A 22,954-nucleotide genomic window follows, 5' to 3' on the forward strand; every position below is an offset into this window, starting at 1 on the left:
GTCCACAATGTGCTGGTGAAACACAGGAGCACAGTCAGTGGTAGACTCATTCCCCCATGATGCATCACAGAGCACCACAGGAAGTCATTCCTGCCTGTGCCCATTAAACTGTAAAGCTCTTCCTTCAGAATGTCGGACACTCTGAGTCAGCAGATCAGCACTTGGACTGAATTCATCTATCTGTATTTATAATTCACAATTATCTAGCCTATTATGTTTTTACTGTGCAATAGTGACTTAAAGGTACAGTTATTCCTTGCAACACTGCCTTTACTGCGCAATCCTATGCAATAGTTGGTGCAATAATTCGACTGATGCAATATTCATTAGTATACCAATTTATTTTAAGCAACAGCTGTACATATTCCTTATGTTTATTCTTATTGTTATTCTAGTTTTTATTCTATTAATATATATATTGCAGTGAACCTTATAGCATAATACATTTTACACTTCTGAATGTAACATCATAGTTTATACAGTGTGACGTAGCACAGTGAATATAACTGTATATTTTCACACACTTACAGACTAAGCACGAGTGTTAAACATGGTATCATAATGCACTTTTTATTTTATTCTATTTTATCTTATTTTATTTCTTTACATTTGCACACTTCTATTTCATACTCATATTCTTATTGATTATAATTCTCTATTCCTTACATCAGAGCAACTGTGATGAATCTCAGTTTCCCTTCTGGGATCAATAAAGTATTTTTGATTCTGATTCTGAGATGGATTATTACTGATGCCATGCATGTAGCTATATGTCTATGTTCAGCTGACTGTGTGATTCAAATAAACCAAATATGTAACAAAAGGAATGTGTTTTAAAATATTAAAGTTCAGAATAAAACCTCGGGAAGTAAATTCACTCATCCTTGACTCAAAAACATGGACAAAAAGGAGGACAATTTTTTGCTTCAGGGATCTCCACACCTCAGGCAAAGAGTCCAGGCTTTATGCTTGACGTCTGGTCGGAGTGGACAGGATGGGTGAGCCAGGCCCCTGATCCCAGCTCTGTCCATTTCTATGATATAATCAGATTAGAGGTTTAACACTGGATTGCAGAGTATGAACTAAACTCTGCTGCTGGGGGATTTTTATTCATATGAAACAGTCTGGTTCAAAAAATTCTTGATATTATATTTTGTTAGAATTACTTTGACTAAATGTATATTTTACTCAACAGAATTTGTTTTACTTACAGAAGCAATCATAGTTGTGAATCTAAATGCAAGTTTCCATTGCAAACGTGCACATTATAACTGTCATATCTAAACACATAACACATGTTGGTGTGCACCTACTTCAGCCATCATTCCAGTACGGTCATCAGTCATGTAGAGCAGTACTGATGAGATAAAGTAAATAGGTAAACATTGATGGTGACAGTTAAAATGTCATCTCTGACAGTCATTTTCTAAATCACAGTATAAACCTAATAATCTATTTTCCAGTAGTGCAATCATGTGTTGTGTGTGGTGTGTTCTCTGTCTGCTAAATGCTGCATCCTCCATTTTAAATCAGACATTCGATGCACAAGTAAGCAGTAAAATATATTATGTAAGGATGCAGATTTAATCACGGTTACAGGCTGTGCTGAGACAGCTGGCAACTGATGCCTTGAGCAATGCAAAGGGACCAAGGTCAGTAAAAAACAACATTTTTAAATCATCTCAAACAGCTTGAATAATATGTTTCAGACCTCAATATAAATTTAATAGTTACTGTAAACACTCAGTGGCCACTTTATCTGGTACACTTATACAATCTAATGTAATGCAATACAAAATTATTGCCTTTAATTCTACCTTCATGAAATTTATAATGTAGTGTTTTTGTTGACATTGTTGAAAATGTGAAAATTCAATCATATGTTTATCACTAAAGTCATATTTTAAGGTGGTGCCGTATTGGACTACATTTTATAGAGCAGTGTTTCTAACTTTTTTGTTCTTTGTACTTACATATGTGAGGGGGCAAACTATTAGAAACACCTCTGGATATAGTGCAGTTAAGTGCAAAACCCTCTCTAACCTAACTAGGACTACCAGTCTATTCCGGCTCTAGCAGTTTGGTGACCCCTGAAAGCTGCTAGACATCCTCCCAGATCCATTTTTTTCATGTGTTTATAATTTGTGTATAATGTATGTCATATGTTTGTCTATGCTGTAACTTTATTATGTTGGTTATTCTGTACACATGACATCTATTGCATGTCTGTCCATACAGGGGGAGGGGTCCCTCCTCAGTTGTTCTTTCCCTGTTAAAGGTTTTTTGGGGAGGCATTAATCCAAAGTGAGGGCTGAAGGACAGAGGGTGCCATCTGCTGTATGGGTTTTCAAATACTCTTGAGGTAAATTTGCAATTTGTGATACTGGGCTATATAAGTAAAACTGACTCAACTTGACCCCAGTGATAAAATATATGATTGAATGGATGACTGTAAAGAACCCTGAACATTCTAGGCATGGTAGATCAGCTACATTTTATACAGATGGATGGATATCTATCTATCTATCTATCTATCTATCTCTATGTGTGTATTAATATGGGCCTCTACCAAGAGGTTGTTATATCACTTCATAGATTGTTACTATTACAGTACTTTTGAAAAAACATTTCAGGAATGGTGAAAAGTCATACTGATCTAATTCTTCATATATGTAAAGGAATAAACAATAAACATATCATATGAACAACTGTGACTATTCATATTATTTTTATGTCATAAAAATGGTAAATGTATTATCTTTGCATCACTACCTTCATCACTGAATGACAATGGCTTTAGAAATGGCGGTGGCATGACAGTAAAAAAAATCATACTTATATAATATATATATATATATAACATTAAATGTGTCATATTAACAACAATAAATGATTAATTTATTTTTAACCACATTAGCACATTATTAAGTTACATAAATCTGTCCAGTAAGACCTCTGAAACTATTATATGTCAAAAAAAATATGCCTACCTTAAAAAATCCCACCACACAGAGCCCTCATGTCTGTAGTGACTTTTTTTTTATTGCTAACTACTGTAGGAGATGAACTGAAAAGGCACACCATTTCAATACACTGCAACATTTACATTTTTTTTTAATCATAACACACCTAAATGATAGAGACAGTTCAGTCAGGTCAAGTATATACACATACACACACATATTTACATGCACATTCATACCTACACATACACAGTGTATGGTTAAGCTACAGTTAGCTTCCCATTTAAGGCTTTAATGGACAATGGGACAAAAGAGTTTTGGAAGTGGTCAAGCCTGCATTGGGGGACTCTAAAGCATCTGTATGAGGGGTGAAGTTGGTACTCATGATGGAGGACGTGGGTGGGGTCTGAGTTAATCTTCTGGGCCTGTCTGATAGTGGTTTGCTCACAGTAAACTGGAGTGTGGCATACTGCATGAGCCTGGTAATCTAGGCCTTCAGTTGTACACTGAGGTTGCCAAACCAGGCTGAAGTGCCATATCGCAGGAGCTGGAGCAACATTTTCTGTTTGACTCCAAAGACCCTCAGCCTGCGAAGGAAGTGTAGGCAGTGTTGGACGCCTAGTGCAAACCTTATCTACCTGAAAACTCCATGTTAGCTTATGGTTGATATGTATGCCCAGGTATATCCTTGTGAGACCCTGCGTCCTCCTACGGGGACATCACATTTTTGGTTTCCTGCACCTTATACTTCATTCTGCTTAACTTACACCTGCTGTCCATATCTGTGGACACTTTTTTGTCCCATCTGGTGATAATAAGAGCACAATACACTAATCCATGTTAAAACAAGATGGCAGCCACCTCTGCCAAGTCAGTCTGCAGCCAATCATGACACAGAAGTGGACAAAACCTGATCAGATTTTATGGTTGAAACTTGTTTATTCATGATCCACAATGTTTGCAGTTTGACATGCAACAACTTTGACCAATTTTAGCAACAGTAACAAGCTAAGACGCTGTTAATTAGGAAGTACTCATTTGAGGACGTTGGGAATTTATCATCAGCTTGTTGGAGGACACTGGGACTTTATTATCTTTGACGATGTTTAGTTTTTTCATAGGTCCTACTAATCCTAAATAGCTAGGAGAAATTAAAAACACATACCAAACAAAAGATCAGGTCTCACGAGGATATAATTTGGTCATGGATAACCACAGGTGAATGGTTTCCACGTGTTTGGTGACTGGCTGCCAATATTTAAAGAGCCCAATATGTAAAACCTTGTCTTATTTAACCTGATGTCACAAATCACCTGACTTCACCTTAATAAAACAGTTGATAAATAATAAAGCGCAGTGCAGATGCAGTTCTCACCTTTGACCACTAGATGGCGACAACAAGACGTCATTGTTATAGTGAGGATGGGCGTGGTCACTGCGCACCTCCCCCTCTCCACGGACATTTTTGCCATTCCAATTGACGGGAAACGGCTCACTGCCTGACCATAGCAACAGAAATCTGACCTATTCTGAAAAAAGGATTGTTTTTTTGTATTGACCGCATATCGGTAAGTTAAACGGAACGGTAAAATCGGTAACATCATTTAGTTGGCGCTAATAGCTGAACTGTTTTCCTCTGCCGTAGTGACGTCCTCGAAGCTAACCCGATTATTCCGCTGTCTTATATCAGCTAGCTAATGTTAGCATACGAGCTAGCTGCCCTTGCAGACCGTTATTCGGTTTTACATGTAAAGTACAGTATGTCCGACCTTATTCTTGTAGCACTGAGGTGTTTTTGCTGCACTATTATCTGACAGTACATTACTGGTTAAAGGGAACAGGAGTACCCTGTGTTGGGGTTGTTAGGAGGGAGAGGAGCAGTATGTTTCTCTGTGAAAGTGTGTAAATGAGGCTGTAGCATGAATGATTGACATGGACATTTGTCAGGTGTAGCCTTTTAATACCATACTCTATATTGTCTATGCATCCAAAAAAAAAACATCGATCCAAAATCTTGAGCTCAGTATGCGTAAATGATAGTCTCATTTTATAATGGCGTCATCAATTTAATCCACACAGAAAATACAGCTATAAACCTGTGATTCATGGAGCAGCTTTGTAGTTTCAGATATCTAATTAACTCAAATGCATCACAGTGATGTCCAAGAAAACAGGATGCTGTCGTTTTCCTGGCTAGCTGTGTCAAGCTGTTGACAAGGTCTTCTCCCCCTTCAAAACAGGAATCAAGATGTTTTACACGTGTGGACCCAATGAAGCCATGGTGGTGTCTGGTAAGATATTGGCTTTATTTATTTTGCCTATGGTTGTAAGGGTGTTTCTCACAGTGGGACAGGATATGTAGAAACAATAGGTAATGAAACACTTTCACCGACATGGAGTATTATGTTTTTATAAAGTTCCAGGAAGTCATTGTACTATGAATGTGTCATTATAATCCTGTAGTAAACTAGTGTGTTTACAGTGGACCAGTAATCTTGTATCATGTGATTTAACCATCACACGTCTTGTGATAAGATGATATTGAGCAACACTAGACAGTTGGTCTGCGGTAAACTAGGAAATTTCCAGCTTGCAACAGGCTGAATAGGTTCAAGCTATCGTGAGTTAATTGCATTACTCATGTTGCTGTGCTACAGAGTTACGAGTTGAACTCTGTCCTAGACACAGTTCATCCGCGAATAACTAGCTGTATGTTACTGAATGGCAGTGCAATGTTTATGTTTCATGTTTTTTCCCTTAAGGCTTTGGCCGGTCTCCTCCTCTAATGATTGCTGGAGGACGAGTGTTTGTCTTCCCATGTATTCAGCAGATCCAGAGGTAATCTTAGTTTAAGTCTCTAGTTCTCTTTTCTGTTTTAAATACAGCATAGCTGCTGGATTTCATGCATTGGTCAACAAACACAGGAAATAAATGTTTATAGAGGAAGCATGTGCTCTGGATACATTTCCTAAATGATGTATTCATTGCTGTGCTGCATGTCATTAGCAGCGCGGAGCAGTGGTTTTTGTGGATGATAATTGATTTAAATTCCTCTGCCTCTCATTTGCTGTGTCTTTTCACTCTCGCTCTTTGTTATTACATCTAATCCATCCACATCTCCACCCTTCCCTTTTTTTGCCCTGTTTTTTTTCCAGAATCACACTCAATACTCTGACTCTAAATGTGAAGAGTGACAAAGTCTACACTCGTCATGGTGTCCCTATCTCTGTCACTGGCATTGCACAGGTATGTTTTGAAAATTTGATGACTGAAATACAATTAGGCTTCAATCAGTGGAATTAAACGCTATGCATGTTTCCACAGAAAAATAAACATTAGCTTGCATAGACGTCAAAAGGTGGGGAAAATGATCAGCTGTTATTTAAAAGCAATACCTTTCTATAGAAATCGTCTGTTGCGCATGCAGGCCTGAGGCTTTCTGTATGACTTACTAATAAAGAATTTACATTTTTAAATGTGATGTATGTATCAGTAAATGGAAACAACCAACAACTGACTTTCATGCAGGTATTTTTGCTAAAGCACAAGACTCATCAGTACTATATATAAATCCACAGCATCAACATTCAATTTAGTTTGACGGGTTATTTACTGTAAACAAGGGAGAGGAAGATAGCACTTAAAAAATGTCCCAGGCTGGACAGAGAGGGTCAATGGGACGCCCCCACACGGCAAAAATTGAGTGAGTCATTAGTTATATGTACAGGAAGTTGCAGGATATTGAAGTGCAATATACAAATGAGTTAACATCTGCCTGTGAACCCTAACCTTTCACATTTTCTTTTCCTGTCTTTCTCCAGGTGAAGATCCAGGGCCAGAACAAAGAGATGCTGGCCACAGCCTGTCAAATGTTTATGGGCAAGTCTGAGGGTGAGATTGCCCACATTGCTCTGGAAACACTGGAGGGACACCAGAGAGCCATCATCGCCCATTTGACTGTGGAGGTTTGTGTACTGACCTTATCAAATAACTCTGCTTGACATTTTCCGCCCATAAAAGATTGTTCAGAGGCTTTATGTTTATAATTCACCACTGAGTGAATGCTCATGTAAAACCAAGAATACTTATCTGTTGTTGTATTTGTCTTTGCGTACAGGAAATCTACCAGGATCGTAAGAAGTTCTCCGAGCAGGTCTTTAAGGTGGCCTCCTCTGACCTGGTCAACATGGGGATTGGTGTCGTCAGCTACACACTCAAAGATGTTCATGATGATCAGGTATTTCATATCTGTTGGTGTATTATACAGTGCGAATGAAAAAAATCTGATGATGAAAACACCCACATTAATAACTGGAGCAGCAGGAATCTGAATGCTGCCGTGAGCCTGAAACTTTTCCTATGAAAGCTTTCAGTCCCGAATGATTTCATCTGCTATAGCAATGCACTTAAGCGCTTGATATTGACTCGCTGTCTCTGACTCAACAGAACCCCAGCTGCTCCTTACATTAGTGATCAATTAGGTCTAAGTGCCTCAGTGGTAACCTCACCATATCTTGTTTGTGTTTGCCTAATGCACTACCTTCTCTTTTACTGCTCGAGCTGTGCTGTCTCACAGTTGACCGTCACTGTTTCCTCCTCTCCAGGACTACCTTCACTCCCTGGGTAAAGCCAGAACGGCCCAGGTGCAGAAGGATGCCAGGATTGGAGAGGCTCAGTACAAACGAGATGCTGTCATGAGGGTAAAATCATCTTCTTTCTTTAGTCTTTATCCCTGTCATTCTGCCTATTTGCTCATAGGAACCATCTGAAAATGACAATAATACATTGTTTGAAGAGATAAACCGACATTTCTTGGTTTCTGTCCTGCTGCATTGTCTATACAGGAGGCCCACGCAATGCAGGAGAAGGTTTCAGCTCAGTACAAGAATGAGATTGAGATGGCAAAAGCTCAGAGAGACTATGAGCTGAAAAAGGCAGCCTATGATGTTGAGGTCAACACCAAGAAGGCCGAGTCAGAAATGGCCTATCAGCTTCAGGTACAGTCATCTGTTCACGGTCTGATCTCCTTATTTTCTGTCTCATATATAATGTCACAGTGTCGGGTGTTCATATAAAACATGGTCAAAGTTTGAAATAATGAGATAAACGTAGGTAAAAAATAATCCTTGTGAGCAAAAACTTGAGGCTTCAGACTGTTCTGAACACTCGGTTTTTCAGCATTTTTTTTCTATGTTGGAGACAAGCTGATTAATTTTTTATGTGGTCATCTGCTCCAGGCACATTACTGCAACGGTTTACATTACATACAACACTGCATGTAGCTGAATGCGAGCATCAGGGACAGTGTTCTTACTTTGTACCTGATTTCTGATCATATTCCTGCTGGAACGTGTCTGTTAAGATTTTGGTCTGGAAGCATTATTGGTGATTTTTGAAGGTAGAAAAGCTGTAGTGATAGTGCAGAGGTTGAGAGTGGATATGAAAGACCTGGATACGCTGACCAATAAGAGCAGACAGGGCTTTTCAGAAGGGGGGGGCCTAAACTCACTGTATGCAACAATCAGTATAACAGCAAACCACTATTTGATTAGTAAAGGCATAGTGGAGTAATGGCGACCTAAGCAGAGAATGAAGTCACACTCACTCTGTGTGTTGTAATCGGAGCTTCTCTGTTCATTATTGTGGTGGCCAGACTGTTCGTATGTGCGTGCTAGTAAATGTGTGTATCCCACTGGCTAGCTAATTGCAACCACTGCACTGCGCTCATACAAAGGTTATCACTGTCCTGATGAGCACTGTTTATGGAATTAGCACCGTTAGCTGCTAGCTGCCAGCTCAGCCACCTCCATGTTGTGTTTGAGACAGAGGAGGAGTACAGGTGTTCCGGCACAGATGGTATGAGGAAAGTAAAGAGTTTTTTGGAACAACAAAGCGTGTTAACATGTTCAAGTAGAGACCCCAACTATAAGTATTCATCTGAAAATGAGCACAATATGTCTCCTATAGGTTTGCTGAGTTTTTGTTATGCTGGTGAAATATTGGCTGGTCAGTCTCTTCAGCCCGCACGGACCTTGTGCACAGATTTTATCAGGCTTGCTGGTCAAGCTTGAACCAACAGAGCCAAAGCAGATTGCAGATGATAACCTGATCACATTTCAGGAATGGAAGGCTGACTGGTGTTTGAATTCCCTTTAATTCTTTTCTTCCTTCATCAGGTGGCCAAGACCAAGCAGCGCATTGAGGAGGAGAAGATGCAGGTTCAGGTGGTTGAGAGGACTCAGCAGATTATGCTGCAGGAGCAGGAGATCGTCCGTAAGGAGAAGGAGCTGGAGGCCAAGGTCAAGAAGCCTGCAGAGGCAGAGAGATACAAACTGGAGAGGCTGGCCGAGGCTCAGCGGTGAGTGCTACAGACATAATACTGCTTTCTTGTACTGATGAGAGTTGATAAAATGCAATTTGCAATCTCGCTTCCGTCCTGACAGCCTGCAGCTCATCATGGAGGCTGAGGCAGAGGCCGAGTCCATCAGAGTGAGTCTTGCTGCACGTTTTCCATTTCCACTTTCCCCTCCCTGTCTGTTCACTGTATCACAATCATCAAACGTTATTATATCCAGGAAAATAATTTACGTGTGTGTCTGTGTGTCTGTAGATCAAGGGCGAGGCAGAGGCTTTTGCTGTGGAAGCTAAGGGCCGCGCTGAGGCAGAGCAGATGGCCAAGAAAGCAGAGGCCTTCCAGCAGTACAAGGAGGGAGCCATGGTGGACATGCTGCTGGAGAAACTGCCACTGGTCAGTCTCATGGATGAATGGATATATAAAGATAAATGTTAGAGCTGTGTGATGAAACGCCGTATGGTTGTAGAGCCTTACCAATCTCGAGTTTCCTATATAAAGCCTTATATATATTTGGCTGTCTCTCCACATTTTGTAGTCATAAGAAGTCAAAATGTCGTCCTTTTCCTCTCCTTCACCCTGTTAAACCCTTAGCTCCTGTGTTCTTTGTTGTCTCGCAGATGGCAGAGGAGATCAGCAAGCCACTGACGGCGGCTCAGAAGATCACCATGGTGTCCAGCGGCAGCTCAGAGGTGGGAGCAGCCAAACTTACAGGAGAGGTGCTAGATATCATGACCAGGCTGCCTGCCACCGTGGAGAAACTCACTGGAGTCAACATCTCCCAGGTAAGCTGCAGCATGTGTGCAACGGACTGACATAAGACACAACGGCCGGTGCAGGTGGAAAATATCTCAAGTGTCTCTCATTGACTTTGCAGGTTGGGATGCCCACTCTTGTGCGTTAAGAAGAGAGGGAGGGTCGAAGTAACCAGGAGAGGTGTCGCCGTTATTCAAGCTAGGAGCTCCACATCTCCTCCTTGTGCCTATAACCACTGTAATGACTCCGCAGCACCGTAGTCTTGTCTCTGTGCATGCATGTTTCACTTGTGCGTGTCTTTTTACAGTTCCTCCTTCGTTGTGGTTCTTTCAATGTCCCCGATTCAAGCTGTCGTGCTTTGTGCTGTGAGTGACAGCAAAAGCAGCTGTGAGGGGTTTAATTGTTGATGAAGCTGATTTTTTTTTTTTTTTTACCAGGAGACAAAAGCTTCCAAATAGGAATTCCTTTTACCGTCTTAGTTGTTTTATACTTGACCTAAAGTATGCAAGTTTTTACTTTACCTTGACTGCAATCAGCCTCATTTTCTCTGTGTGGGGACTTGGTCTATCAGCTGATATAATTGTTTCACTTTTTAATGTAAGAAATGTTTTGATTTTTTTTTTTGTGCCTTTCACTCCATGAAGTGGTGCGGAGCTCACTATCACAGCATTGCTACAGTCCTGAGTGTGGGCGTATCGTTACAGTCGTACTTTAATACTATTTACTTATCACAGCCTCGCTTCATGATTATTTGATCTCTGTCCACTAGTCCATAATAAAGAGACAGCTGTGGTGATGACAGTTTACTCCATGTCTCTTTTGTAATAACCGACTTAAGTTGCAGGGCCCGAAATCATATCAGTGGAACATTTTCTGTGTCTCAGACTGAAGGGGAAGGATGTGGTCGATGGGAATGAGTTGAAGGGATTTCCTGTTGAAAGCAATGAAAGTATGTTGCGGTGATTTAAACAACACTGACATTTGACTTTGCTACAGTGTGTTCAAGAGTCTTTTGTATGTCGAGAGTAAAAAAAGGACCATCACTAACTAACTAAATAACCTGCCTGCTGCTTTGGTGTATTTTGCTGCCTGGAGTTTAAACTGATATACGGGAGATAGTATGTTTTTGTAGTCTCTTTGTTTAGTGTACTGATTTCCATAAAAATGTGATGCTGGGTGTTACAGATTTTAACAGATTTCGCATATGGGAAGGTGTTGCTCAGCTCAGCACTTGTGATCGGGAGCTCTTTTTTTCAGACTCTTCTCTAACAGCCAAAAGTTTTCCAGCTGCCAAGCCTTATGCATTTTGTTATCGCCAAGTGCCTGGTCAAAACTCCTCAGTGGTCGAGTCAAGTTGACTTCTTTACTTAGGCCTATTACACTTCTCTGTCAGGGAACTTTTCCTCATATCCAACTGATGCTAAGCCATTGGCTGTCATTAGTGACGGTCGTAGATGAAAGCCAAATCAGTTTCTACTTGTGTTTGTTCTCGTAACTAATCTTTTACTTTCCTTTCAAAGATGTGTTGTTGCATGTCTGTACTTTAAGTTGACATAAGTAGTTATTACATAGCTTTGAAGTTCTATACAAGTTAAATATCTGAGATTTATCGGTAGTGAAATGTTCTAAGATGATGTAGACAATAAAATATGGTTTAATCACTGAAACCTTTCGCTGTCTGTTTTATTCATAATCAAAGTACTTAATTGAAGTGGTTGAAGTTTGATTTAAGACCACATGGAGCAGTCTAGAGATTAATTGGTCAGCAACTGTATTAATATTCCAATAATCATTAGGGGTGTAACTCACAAGTTTCATCACAATGTGATATGTACATTCTTCTCTATGAATCTCTACAATTTTTGGTGATATCATGAAGTCTGCCACATTAGGTTTCGATTGTGGATATGAGACAATATCAGTAAATATGCTCATTGTGTTTTTGTTGGCTGCTTGCCATTATCTGCCTGAAACTAGACCACTAGCAGTATTTGAATGTTAAGGAATAAGCTGTGCTTTGACAGAAATGGTGACACAGAAGTGCCAAGGGAATTTCAAAATGAAAAGTATGTATCTTAGTTGACGATACATATCTATGTTTTCTGTAACGGGTGTGACTGAACCCAAACGCAGCACTCAGTGACAGTTGGTAATGACCTTTATTCATGCACAAAATAAACAGAAGCTTGAGCTGACCAAGACATTAAGGTGATAGTTCATTCTTTGGGCCAAGAGCCAACACACAGTCTCTGGGTTCAGGGAAAGAGGGAACACTCACTCTGAAACGTCGTAGCAGGAAAACACCACACAGCCACTGGCAGACGGAAACCAGAGACGTAGAGGCGGAAGGCTGGTGAGTTTACCGGGACACAGAAGGGTCAGAGGCAGACAGGGTCGGTAACCAGGACTCAAGCTGAGACTGAATGCTGGACAGTCCTGCATAGTCAAAGAACAATCTGGCAAAGAGTGTGTGTGCTGGAGAGGCTTTTATACCAGGCTGATTGGCTGATGAGCTGCAGCTGTGGAGGCAGGTGAGAGGCGTTGTCTTGATGAGGGGGGCGTGGCTGGCTGGCAGGGTGCAGGTGAATGGAAATTTACCAGGAGCAGGTGAGAGAGGGAAGCAGACTGTGACATTTTCACTTTGCATGTAGGATATCAGATCATCGATCACTGTATCGATATCTCAATCCAGATCAATGCATAATTACACCCCTAATACTCATTAAAGACTGCTCAATGAAAATGGAGGTTTCTCATCTAATGTAAAGATTTGCTGCTTTTCAATGTATTATGTCGTGTTCAAAATCTTTGTGAGACCAGGAGTGGGTGGAGAAATGTTCCTGTCAATGCACAGTGGGTGAGTATAAAGAAGGGGAAGTTAAATTACAAAGGCTATGTGTGCTCTGTGCAAATCCTTTGTTGGTGACAATGCTGCCACACCACTAAACCGTATGTACAGACCCTTAGTCAGAGGCCATGCTGCCACACCACTCCTGATTTAATGTGTGTATCTGACATTCCAACAGACCTTGATAGGCCTATTGATTTTGAGCTGTGTGATATACTTACCTGTGAGATCAATTCCAACTCAGTAGGTAATGCAAACTGCTAAGAGGAGAAAATGGTTGTATATTTTTCAGTGCCGTATTTACTTATGTTTTCTTTTTAGGTAGGATCCTGACGAAGGCTTTCGGATTCCCTCTTTAGAAAGCGGATACATTAAAGGAACAGTCAGATGTAGCAGGATTTAGTGGCATCTAGTGATGAGGACTGCAGATTGCAATCAGCTGAAACTTCTTTTAAATTCCTTCCTTCCTTGTATATTGTTCAGGAGGTTTTTATTGGGAGCCTAATTATCCGCAGAGGTCTCTTCCTCTCCGAAACAAATGGACCAGGTTATTAAATCAGTAAAAACGCAGAATAAGGCAGTTTCACGTTACAAATCAGTGATTCTCTAATGCTGTTCGGCATGTTGGAGATAGGCTGCTAGCCTGGTTTTCCGTTCTGGGCTACTGTAGAAACATGGCGATGCAACATTGCAGACTTTATGGACGAGGACCTGCTCACTACGTACAAATAAACTGCTCATTCTAAGGTAACAGAAATTGTTTTTTCAAGTTATTCACAACTGAAAACATACATATGATATATAATTTCTGCCAGTATACCCCCCTAAATTTTCCACACTGTACCTTTAATAGAGTAAACTTATGTACTTTTTATTTATTATGCTTGGTTATAGTATGCATGGTAATGTATTTATCTATGTTTGTATACTGTACAGAGAAAATCATCCATTCACCTGCCCTCCACTGTCATTTAATGATTAAATGGCTCTTGGATCCTTTTTTGTACACACCAGCTGGAAGCTCTATAGTCCATTCAACCTTATACTCCCTAATCAGGCAGTATAAAGTCCTTTTTCCACATTGGGAATTGAACATCTTTGCACAGTTGGTCGGACAAATCAAGCAATTTGAGCTTGGAAATAATGAATGGCATCTTTTAAACTACTCATTTTTTATCGAACAAAATCCATCCATAGTTGAAATTATCATTCATCACAGCCCGACAGCACATCTTGATTTATTTGAAAAGGTTAACTTTATTAAAACATCTACAAAAATAGACAACGATGAATTACAATGGCATCAAGGTAGCAAGCGTTCTACAGAGATACAGAAGACCCCAATTGTAACAAAGAGTTTTCCATATATTAGTAAAGGAAATTACAATTCTGTCCTTAAAATATGTACATACTATTATGCTCAACTTCAAAGACACAAAAGGACAAAATCAGACATTGAGAAGTGTCGAAGTACATACAGTATATATAAAAATATGGGTTTAGTTGAACTACAGTGTATCAAAAATGATTCAAATGGCACAACCATTCACAATCAGTAAACATGTTATTACTTGATGATCTTGATGAGGACTGATTTACAGTGCTATACAATCAGTAAGGTAGAGACAGCATTGATTCTACCGTGGTCAGCTTAATGTACTAACATGGGATAATGCAGAGGTTGATGTTGACATTCACACTAAAATGAGGACTCCCAGAATTTCCTATTTGGGTAAAACCTTAAGGGGTAATTTTGGTATCTTTTCACGTGGACCCAATTTTCCTGTGTTTTGTGTCTAAGTAACTAATGGGAACAATAATTTTTTTGAAATTGGTCCAGTTGTAAGTGAGACAGATGCAGCGGTGAAACAGACTGCATTATAACTACTTAGGACGTTTGTGCACTGTCAGTGAATGTCCACTAAAAGTGTTTGTTTTTGGCACAGACAGGCTCTGATTATTATTTTAAGTGTCTGACAACATTATAGAAATGATCCCAAAGGAGATGGACCTTTTTTGCTAAAGAGAAGGATCCTTTTTGTTTAATCAGAATCAGCCTCAAAATCATTATCGCCAAGGCCACCAGGCTCCATTTAAATTAAAAACTAAAGCCCCATTTCCACCCAAAATGTTCAGTATGGTACCTTTGTAACCAAAAGTAACCCTTCAGACTTGGTACCTAGACCCTAGCGTTTCCACTGCAAACAGTACCTTTAAATGTAGGCGGGGCTGTTGTCACTCACTGCTCCGTCCAGCACTCACAGTATTTCTTCCTTTATTAGTCTGCACCTCGTTTATTGTCCGCACAACGGGGTAGAATATATGCAGTTCACATAATCTTGTCGAAATTAGTATATATCTTTAAACGCCTGTAGATCCACTCATTACTGAAAGTGTATGTCATCCAAGAGACATAATAAAAACTAAAGTAATGGTCAATATTGTCACATTGAAATTTAAGGTGTGTTGATGGTCTCCACGGTATGAACAGTGGTTACATGAGCCTCAAAACCAGCCACAACTCAGCCCTGAGCAGAGTGACCATCCGCTTTTGACCAATTAACCCACTGCAATGTTCACAGCTCCACCTTTTAGTACCAGATCTGTGTGCTAGGTACCCCAACAGAGGGGGGACCAAAAACGGGGACAGTACGGAACAGTTTCATTGGTACCATCCACAACTTTTCACAATGGAAACGGAAAAAAAACGTACCGAACTGTACTGCTCAGTGGACATGGCTTAATTTTACCATGCATAGAGTCAGCATATTTTCACATTTAACTAGGTGAATCAAGGGTTTATTTCAACCTAACCAGGACTATGAATAAAGTGTGTTTTAAAATGACAGAATTACTGTTTATTTAAATGGAGTCTGGTGGGTTTGGTGATAGTGTTTTCGAGGCTTTTTCTGGTTAAACAAAAATGATTTAACTCTTTAACAAAAAGGATGTCCTTTGTAGGGATCCTTTCGCCGCCTGTCAATTGAAAAAACAAACACTTTAGTCGACCTAAATAGATGGTGCACAAATGCCCTTAGTGGTCACTTAATACAGAACCAGTTTCAAAATTGTTGTTCCCATTAGTCACTCAGACTCAAAAACATGATATAATAGGCTCCAGGTTGGAAAAAACTCAATTACCCTTTAACTGTGTGTTTTTAGAGTACAGTAATGCAATTAGATGAGCAAAGATTGATTATTCGATGAGTAAACATGTCTTGACACACCGAACAAAAGGTTGTTATATAATTAAAATGAGATGAACTGATGGTGCCATTCCATTTTTTTAGATAATATTTTACATCTCATGGTTGGCAATGCCTTGTGGGGGAGGATTTAACAAGGCAGACAGACTGTCCTGAATTTTTATCTCCCTTGGCAAATAACTGAAATCACTACAAGTGATAAGAATCCACATCAACAGGAATCATATCAGGCCCCCTCACAGAGAAGAGTTTCATCAGGGCCGGGGATATGCATGGAGGATTTAAAGTGCAGCTGGTTGTGGAATTTTACGTCTATCCTTTGTGTCTGGGTTGCAGCCAGATACAAAAGAAATTGCCAAAACACCTGAGCAGGCGCATCTGAAGATGTCCCGTCCACTGCCCCGGCTGGCAGCATTGTCTCTCTGCTTGGAAAAGCTGTTCCAGTTTGTGGGTCGCCTATCGCCGGCAGCAGCAGATCCTCCTCTTCTGTGCCTGTTTCCTCAGGTTTGAGAAGTCCATTTGGCACCAGGGACACAGCTCCTCTCTCTGTGGCTCTATGATGGGGTTAAGAAACTGCTTGGGCTTTTCAACTACAATGGGGTGGGCGGTGGTTGAGAGCTAACTTGATGCATCGCATAAAGGGGGCTGCTCTTGTCTGGTCTACATCATTTACCTTTAGTCCTTTGAGTTACAGCTATGGACGTGGGTCACCATGTACGGTTTTGGGGTTGAGACAAAGGACTGCTGAGGGGTCGGCAAACATGGTGAGATCACTCATGTTCTAGACAGCCATCAGCCATGTCTGAATCTTTTCATAGACTTTTACAGAACTATCATTTTTTGTCTTAGATGGGCAAAAGGGGCTGAAGTGTGGAGTAATCATATGCATTAGACTAACGTGTACAGTAGCCTATACATACTATAAATACTAAGACAATCCCTGTGTGTGCACTTTCATGTCTGACCCATAGGTGTGCTGTCTAGAGAAGTTTGTGTGTCCTATGCACCATCACCTGTAACCCTAAATGTAGCATTCAACATGGATAAATAAAAGTAATGAAACTTAATAACCGTTCATTTGCCAGCTTCCTAGTTTGGAGTATTTTCTGTCATTAAGCCTCTGCAGCTTCCTGTGTCATTAACTCCACGGCACTTAATCACCAGTCACACAAACCCTCCTTGTCTGTTAAAGTAACTGAGAAGAGAGAAAGTTCCTATGCAGACTGCACCCACCACCTGTGAAATGTAGCAGACTGTTAGCTGTCTAAAGCTGGAGTTGGATTTGGGATCGGGGGTCTGATGTGGAAATAAACCGAACCAGCGGTGTCTCAGCCCCAGCCACCCAAAAAAGTACAAATATCAAAGCGAGCAACCCACTCTCTTTTCTCATCTGCCTCTCCTGTGCAGCACCTCCACCACACATTCCCACCGTAGCATTGCTGCATAAACGTACAAGACGTTTCCCCTCTTTAATGCTGCCTTTGTCGTGGTGCTGTTCCTCTCTTTACACCATGTTCATGGCATCCTCAGTAAGAAAGGAGTGGATGTCGGCAAAGGACGGGCGGAGCTTGCAGTCTCTGTTCCAGCAGCTCAACATAAGCTCGTAGAGACCCTGAGGACACACAGCTGGCCTGCTCAAATACACCTGGAAGAGGGAGAGAGGAAGAGACCATTTTATTAGGGAGACCTTTTAACTACATTTTTCATGTGTGATAAAGCCCACCAGATTTAAACTATGAAATGAATAATTATTTTATCATACAAGACTATCACTAATTGCACTTCTTGTTGGTGAAACACAGTTTGTTTCCTGCAGATTAACATGGGACAGTTCACCCTAAAATCAGTCATACATATTCTTTCCCTTGCTTGTAGCACTATCTATTAATCTAGACTGTTTTGGTGTGAGTTGCTGAGTCTTGGAGGTATCATTCTGCCTTCTCTCCAGTATAATGGAACTAGATGGCACTCAGCTTGTGGTGGTTAAAGTGCCAAAAAACCCTTTTGAAAAACTCAGCAGCAATATGTCTTTCCAGAAATCATGACACAGTTCCTCATTTAATCCACAGACCTTGTTGTGAGCAGCTTCATGGAGGAATTATCTTATTTCCACTTTTGAAACTACAACTGCCAACTGTATCACTGCACAGAGGGAAGTGTGCATCTACTTCTAGCTCACCTGGCACCAATGAGCTAGCTAACGTTACAGCTCAGCCGAGGAGGACGCCATAACGTCTACATCTCATGAGCACGAGCCTCTCGTCCATGAGTAGATGCATGCTTCCATGGGCGCAGTGATACAGTTGGCAGGTGTAGTTAGCTGGAAATAATAGCTTCTCTGTGACACTGCTCACAACAAGGTCTGTAGATTATCCTGAGTAACCAGGTCATGATTTCTGGAAAGAGACATTTCTGCTGTGTTTTTCAAATGTATTTTTCAGAATTTGAGCACCACAAACTGGGTGTTATCTAGTTCCATTATACTGGAGAGAAGGCAGACATCTCTATGAATGATATCGCACACTCAGCTACTATGATAACACTCAGCTACTCACACCAAAACATCTAGATTAATAAATAACACTTCAGGTAAAAAATTTTTTTTACATATTTCTGATTTGGTTTGAACTGTCTCTTTAAGAATTATGATTTCAACATTTGTCATATTCCACTAAATGCTCAGATGAATAAGAGGTGTGGCCCAAAGACCAGCCACTAGAGGTCCTCTGAGATCATAAACCTCTAAACAGTTAATGATGGGTTTGTTCTCTGTTGTTTGTGGCATTTATTACATTATGAGCTTAATATGAAAACAGATCAGAAAATTGAAGGACAGCTTTTATCAGTAGGAACAGAGTATGTGTAAGTATCTGAATAAACTACTGAGTGAGGACTGAGAATCAAAGACTCTGTTTTGTACCTGTCTGCCCTGGTCTCTGAAGAACTCCCCAGCATTGTCGATGACTTGCTCATCTGTGAGGTTGGAGTACGGCTGCTCCTGACAAACGCTCAGCATCTCCCACAGAGTGACCCCAAACGCCCACACATCGCTGGCCGTAGTGAACTTACCCTGAGAGCAAACAACCACACAGACAGACACTGTCATTTTCAACATCATAATAAATCCATCAGTATGAAAATTATTATCCAGATGATTGTCATAGGAGGACAAATTGTTCTAAGGATGACACATTTACTGAATTGCTTTTACACATGAGAATCATTATTGGAATTTACAGATTTTCAGATTTATTTTTTTTTATCCCAGTATGCATTTATCTCCACTTGTTTTCTGTCTTTGCATTTGTGTAAATTTTTTTCAAAGGAGCAGAAGGAGTTCATACTGTGAAACTAAAATTGACTAAAATTAGGATTTCCTGCTACACGGACTACTTAAGTTTACAGTAAACAAGCTCCTGTTGTTGCATATACAGAAATGTTTTGGTAATACAAACTGAAAAAGGGGAAAGAAATCATAAGCTTTTGATTATGCAGCAGATTCCCTTTTATTTTGGGTAATGAAATGGAATTAGGTATAATTGATTTTTTTTATCCAAATTTGACTTGTTTCTGTAGGACTTTAGTACTCCTAGAATTTTTTTTTTAAAATACCACCCCGCCAGTATTGTCAATGTAAATCAGCATAACTGATTAACAATATAATCTATAGTATAGCAGCCATCACACACACACACTCCTGTCCTCTCACCATGAGTATACACTCCCAGGCCATCCAGCGTATTGGCAGCACAGCTCTGCCCTGGATCCTGTAGTAATCTCCAGCATACAAGTTCCTGCTCATGCCAAAGTCAGCTATCTTGATGTGACGCTCACCGCCCCGGTCCTCTCCGCACTCACCCCTCTCACCCCCAACCAGACAGTTACGTGTGGCCAGGTCCCGGTGCACAAAGTTGAGGGAGGAGAGGAACTTCATTCCCGATGCAATCTGGCTGGCCATGGAGATGAGAGCAGGGTAACTGAGGTGGAAGAAAAGTTGACACATGTAGGGAATGATAAATACATCAATTATAGCTTTAGATTCTTTTTATATCTATGCACATGTGCAATGTGTGTGTGCACACGTCTGGCTAACCTGATGGTCGGGGTGTTGTGTGAAGGCCCTGTCTTATCCAGAAGCACTCGGTGAGACAGATACTGATTCAAGTCTCCACATTCCATGTACTCAGTGACCATACAGAGAGGATCACTGCTCACACACACTCCCAGCAGACGGATTATGTTTGGATCCTTCAGGCGAGACAGGATCTTCACCTCTTTCAGGAAGTCGTTCCTACCATGATAAAAAGGATGGGTAAAATATATCAGAGGGATGAAGAGATATCACACAGGAAGGACAAAGAGTCAAACATGCTGATTTTAGGTCGAATGTAAAAGTAAATCTCCAAAATCAACATCCCCAGCGTGCAACTCCAGGTGGCTTTCTACACTGATTTGTTCTGCTGGTCAATATGTTTGTGTTGCTCCAGCTCTCACTAACCTCCCATAAAAAACCTGTGGACAGCCCCTCTCAGCACGAACGCTCAACAAGATAGGAGCTGTACCTGCCCCAGAGCCAAAAGGGCAAAGAGCCAAAGTAAACAAGCAGCTGGTGAAAAGAGTCAAACATCCACAAAACCTCAGAGGTCCAGATATTTTTCCTTAAGAGCTGAATGAATGATTCACGGCTAAAATGTGAGAAAATATTTGGACTTGTATTTGACAGGTGGATTACCAACACATTGTATGGGACGGCTGAGTGCTCTGGATTTGTTTGGAAATTCACATTCTGCCCTCTGGAGGTCAAATGTCATACGGAAAGTCAAATTTCAGCAGAAAGATTTTACAGCCCAGTCTAAAACAAGTATGTGTTACATGGTACATTCCTCAAAAAATAATCCTAGACTTCTTCTCCAGAAGGTCAAACAAAGTTTCTGACAACAATTTCTGGGCTACACCTCTAGATACACCCTGAAACTGCAGAAATTTAATAGCTGGTGGAAATGCTGCAGTTCACTGAACACATTTAGGGGGTGAAGAGGAGATAAGCTGTAAAAGTGGAAAGAAAAACTGTGAACCACACTGGAGCCGAGCCCGGCTGTGTATGAAGTTACAGACCTGGCATTCTTGGAGGCGTCTGGGCGCAGGATCTTCACTGCTACCAGAAGAGGGCGACCTTTTCTCACATTGAAGGGGAACTCCAAGTTGGGAAGGTCCTGGGGGTTTTCAATTTCACACAGGTGCACCTTTCACAAAATAAACACAGACATTGTTAAAGCACAAATACCCCTCCCTCCACCCACACACACACATTTTTCAGGTCAGCTCTCACCTCTCCAAACTGTCCTTCTCCCAGCTTCTCCTTGAAGATGAGACACTGGCGTGGCAGCTCTGGCAGCGGGGCGGCGTCAGCCCCGGGGCTTGAGGAGGCCAAGGCGGGCACGGCGTAGGTGTTGTTACCGCTGACTCCCTGTAGGCTCACGATGTCTGCTTCAGCGTAATGAGGAACGCTGGGAGGCAGTGGGGGGGACACAGGAGGAGACAGGGAGGGGTACGGAGGGGAGCCAGGGTAGGGAGGAGGCTCCTCCTGAGTTGGGGGGAAACCCTTCTCCATGTCCATGTCCAAACCACAGGCTGAAGGGAGGAGGGAGAGACAGACAGGGTGGATGAAATGGAGAGATTAGAAGAACTGTGTCATTAAAAACAACTTTGTTTTGCTTTATGACGTCTGTAAGTGAAAGAGTCACATGCTATCACAAGTCCAGACAGCTCGTTATGAAGGGATAGTTTGGATTTGAGGGGAGTCTCATTGGATGGTAAAAAAAAAACCTCTTTGTGCAACGCTTTTGAAAAACTAAACTTCACAAAGTTCTGTGCAGAACAGAAGCTTCAAACAGAAATAATAAACCTAACACAATAAAACACAAGATGATAAAAACAGGCGAAGAGTTAAAGATATATATATATAAAAATAGATTCTGAAACAATAAAAAATATGACAAAAGTTACTGCTGTCTTTACTAGATAGTTAAACCTTGGCTACAACACATGCTGAGGATCTGCCTTGCAGTGCCTAAAATTACCCCTTCTCCTGCTTAATTCCTGGATGTCTATTAGATCATGTAGCAGGTATCAGAATCAGAAAAATATAATTAAACTTCTTGAGATGGATGAGTGAAACTTTTTTCAAGAGTCAGTCTCCCTGAGACATTGTATGAATCTTTTCTATCTACGTTTAAACTAATTTAGAATCTACCGCTGTACTTACAGATGAAATTTAAAGTTTTAATTTAACAAAGGTGTAACAACTTAACATTCAACGCAATCAGCTTCCATGAGGCTCTGACAGCACACATAAGTCAAAGACTTGTGGGGAGTGTGGCTGAATACTAAGTTGTTACACCTTTGTTAAAATGATAATGAAGATGATGATGATGATGGGAAACTTTCTGACCCGATGCACACACACAGTTTGATCCAACTGTTAAGATTGATGCTGTGCTTATAAAAAATATTAAAGAAAACATTTTGACACCAGGCCTATACGTGTCCTACTAACTACTGAACCCTGCACAGTATGGTCTGTTTTTTAAAGTAGTGCCTTTGTGATCCACAGATTCACACACACAATATCAGACTGAAGCTAAACACACCACTGAGTGTATTACAGACAAAATAGTGCTGCAGGGATGACGTTTATTTGTGGGCCAATCTGGAACTCAGCATTGCCCTGGTTCTCTCGACATAAAGCCAGTGGGATTTTCCATTGGGTTTTGGATTATCGCAGCTCTGTGGCAGACAAATGTTTATGATACTCACATGTTTTGTTCAG

General features: G+C 40.8%; 2 protein-coding genes across 5 annotated transcripts in view; one reads left to right on the top strand and one right to left on the bottom strand.

The window, feature by feature from the left end:
* The first annotated feature begins 4,404 nt into the window (after window positions 1-4,404).
* Window positions 4,405-11,738, top strand: flot1b (flotillin 1b). The gene is made up of 13 exons (XM_050047457.1): window positions 4,405-4,531; window positions 5,204-5,254; window positions 5,726-5,801; window positions 6,119-6,209; window positions 6,785-6,928; window positions 7,081-7,200; window positions 7,568-7,663; window positions 7,808-7,960; window positions 9,140-9,321; window positions 9,407-9,452; window positions 9,574-9,711; window positions 9,936-10,100; window positions 10,193-11,738. Exons 2-13 carry the CDS (start codon window positions 5,212-5,214, stop codon window positions 10,217-10,219), a joined length of 1,281 nt encoding a protein of 426 aa, XP_049903414.1. The 5' UTR covers window positions 4,405-4,531; window positions 5,204-5,211; the 3' UTR covers window positions 10,220-11,738.
* A 2,404-nt stretch (window positions 11,739-14,142) lies between these two features.
* ddr1 (discoidin domain receptor tyrosine kinase 1) overlaps window positions 14,143-22,954 on the bottom strand; it is a 53,754-nt gene continuing 44,942 nt past the window's right edge. For 3 of the 4 annotated variants that reach the window (XM_050047342.1, XM_050047344.1, XM_050047345.1), the window contains 6 exons: window positions 21,455-21,756; window positions 21,241-21,368; window positions 20,219-20,416; window positions 19,835-20,102; window positions 19,046-19,195; window positions 14,144-17,770 (listed from right to left, as the gene is read on the bottom strand). In XM_050047342.1, the coding sequence (XP_049903299.1) occupies window positions 17,630-17,770; window positions 19,046-19,195; window positions 19,835-20,102; window positions 20,219-20,416; window positions 21,241-21,368; window positions 21,455-21,756 (1,187 nt within the window). In that variant the 3' untranslated portion in view covers window positions 14,144-17,629. Of the gene's footprint in view, window positions 17,771-19,045; window positions 19,196-19,834; window positions 20,103-20,218; window positions 20,417-21,240; window positions 21,369-21,454; window positions 21,757-22,954 lie in introns of all 4 variants that reach the window. The other variant, XM_050047343.1, reaches the window with a different exon arrangement.

Source organism: Epinephelus moara, chromosome 6 (genome assembly GCF_006386435.1).
Source record: "Epinephelus moara isolate mb chromosome 6, YSFRI_EMoa_1.0, whole genome shotgun sequence".
Taxonomy (NCBI): domain Eukaryota; kingdom Metazoa; phylum Chordata; class Actinopteri; order Perciformes; family Serranidae; genus Epinephelus; species Epinephelus moara.

Excerpts from the sequence above, each read along its gene's own strand:
- flot1b (XM_050047457.1), top strand. The coding sequence starts at position 5,212 with ATGTTTTACACGTGTGGACCCAATGAAGCCATGGTGGTGTCTG. Across the intron at positions 7,664-7,807 it reads AACGAGATGCTGTCATGAGG|GAGGCCCACGCAATGCAGGA; the intron begins GTAAAATCATCT and ends TTGTCTATACAG. Across the intron at positions 9,453-9,573 it reads CAGAGGCCGAGTCCATCAGA|ATCAAGGGCGAGGCAGAGGC; the intron begins GTGAGTCTTGCT and ends GTGTGTCTGTAG.